Source organism: Trametes versicolor (genome assembly GCF_000271585.1).
Source record: "Trametes versicolor FP-101664 SS1 unplaced genomic scaffold TRAVEscaffold_257, whole genome shotgun sequence".
Classification (NCBI taxonomy): domain Eukaryota; kingdom Fungi; phylum Basidiomycota; class Agaricomycetes; order Polyporales; family Polyporaceae; genus Trametes; species Trametes versicolor.
In genome coordinates this window covers 1-2111 of record NW_007360577.1, presented here as the reverse complement: position 1 = coordinate 2111, position 2111 = coordinate 1, and the positions used below count along the sequence as shown (strand labels likewise).

The 2111-nt window shown below is 53.7% G+C and overlaps 1 protein-coding gene across 1 annotated transcript; it reads right to left on the bottom strand.

Annotated features, from left to right (window-relative positions):
• Positions 1-146: 146 nt before the first annotated feature.
• On the bottom strand, positions 147-1835 carry TRAVEDRAFT_54871 (uncharacterized protein; the record flags this gene model as incomplete). The annotated part of the gene is made up of 1 exon (XM_008047796.1): positions 147-1835. One exon carries the CDS (start codon positions 1833-1835, stop codon positions 147-149), a length of 1689 nt encoding a protein of 562 aa, XP_008045987.1.
• Between the last annotated feature and the right edge of the window lie 276 nt (positions 1836-2111).

Sequence of the window (2111 nt, the reverse complement as noted above, 5' to 3'; positions counted from 1 at the left end):
CTTGTCTATGTTGCCTGTCTCTTCTCCCTGTAACCTCCCTCGCAATGAATGCACACTGGGTGTCCTCTCGAATACGGGTGTGTCATCAGTGGCTTCCATTGCGATAGATGGTTGCATCGCGATGGGGCACGGTGAACACTGCGGGTCTATAGAGCTGGGGAGTTCGGTGGTACGGGCGGAGTACTCCGTGCTTCAGCGAGTGAGGCGACTTCTCCGTTGGATGTGGTATCTTCCCAGTCATCATCCATGCTATGGTCTGAGTCTGCGGTGTCCGTGTCGGCTGTCATGCTGAGGTCGTCAAGGGTCTGTGAGGTGAGAGTCTGCGAGACTGAGACTTCTGCCTCTGGTGCGGTGACCCATTTGACTCGCTGTCGGTGTGCACTAAGTTCGTCTGCCTCGAGTTCATCCATAAACTCCTCTATGTCCATCTGGGTTAGGTGCGGGAGGAAGCGTGATTCCGATGACACAGGTGAGTTGTGCTCGCTCAGTACAAGGGAATCACTGGATTTCTGTGCGACTGCGCGGTCCGCTGCTTCCGCTTCCTTGACACGTTCCGTTGTGTGCGGGAAGTAAATCATGTGCAGGGCAGCATGGCCTTCTCGGTACACTCCGTCAACCTTGATAAGCATGTTCCGTAGCAGGAATAGCTCCTCGTTCTTTATGCCGTATGTCTTCCAAGACTCGTTGAGGATCATTCGGTCCGCTGAGAGAACCTCCGGGATGTCTACGAATGGCTTGGCCTCATCTTGGTCATGCTTATGATCCACAAGGTACTTGATGAGCAGGTCACGATACATCCGGTTCTCAATGGTTGCGTCACTTGGACCATCTTCATGGGGTGACTTGAGGTCTACGTCCCACGGGTCCCAGTACGATGGAACGTACGGGTCTGCCTCAATGTTGTCCTCTTCTCCGGCTTCTTCGGCTATGGTTGGAAGTGCATGTGTGTCCGTTCCATCCGTCTGTGTGCCTACGTCCTTCTTGGTTGGGTCCATCATTTCGCGGAGGCGGTGTGTCTCAGAGAAGTCCATCACGGGTATGTCCGGATCTTCTCTTCTGATAGAGGCACACATCTGTGCTGCACGATGCCATGCCATCTGCTGAGCTTGCGGCGATGAGAGGAGAAGTTCGTATGTCTTCCGGCCATCCTGGGATCGAACTCCAATCATGACTCCATCAGCGGAATGGCGGAACCACATCTGGTTACGGTGCTGCCATGGCTGGCCAAGAATGCCTGGTGTGGTGAGGTTGTCGACGATATGGAGATCCGTGACAGATGTGATGCTCCCGAACTTGAGTGGTGTCCTCCAAACTCCTCGGTCTTTGAGTGGCTGTCCATTTGCATTAATGAGCCGAAGGTTGTGGTGGGGCCGATGAAGTGATCCTCCCAGAGCCTTGTATATGTCCGTGTGGATGCAGTCTACCTGTGATCCCGTGTCCAATAGGAACGGTATCTCCAAGTGACCAATGGTAATCCGTAGGATGATGAGCGGTGGAGGCTGTGGCAGATAATGCATGTGATGACGGCCCATCGGGACTACACTTCCAATGGTGATCGAGTTTACAGGTACCCTTGGCTGTACTGGCTGGGATGGCAATATGCTGATAAGCACATGTCCACGGTAGCTTCCAAATTGGTTGCTAAGAGAGGCGTTGGGAAGGAGGAATGTGGTGAACTCCTCTTGTGTGGTGTCATGGAACATAAACGAGTGGTGCGCGGCAACTGTGGTAGGTCCGGTCTGTGAGATGTGACTGAACTGTGGTGTCTGAGGTGCTTCTCTCATGCTCGGTGGTTGCGTTATGACCGTGTTCAGCTGTCCAGCTAGTGGAACCATAATGTCTCCTCGTGGTGGAAGGATCCGGGTGTGCCATGACCTCTCCATGTCCTCGTCGTCTGCATCGTAGCCGGCATCGTCAGTGTCAGGATTGAGGAATGGACTATCCTCATCATCAGAGTCATTTGACGGGGTTCTGATGGACTCGTCATCATCCGAGCTGCTCTCTGAGTCAGTGACCAAGTCGGGCAGGTCGTCTGAACTGTCTGAGGTGTCAGAGGCACTGCTGTCTGATGCGAGGTCAATGTCCTGGATGGGTCCTACAATGTCATCAGC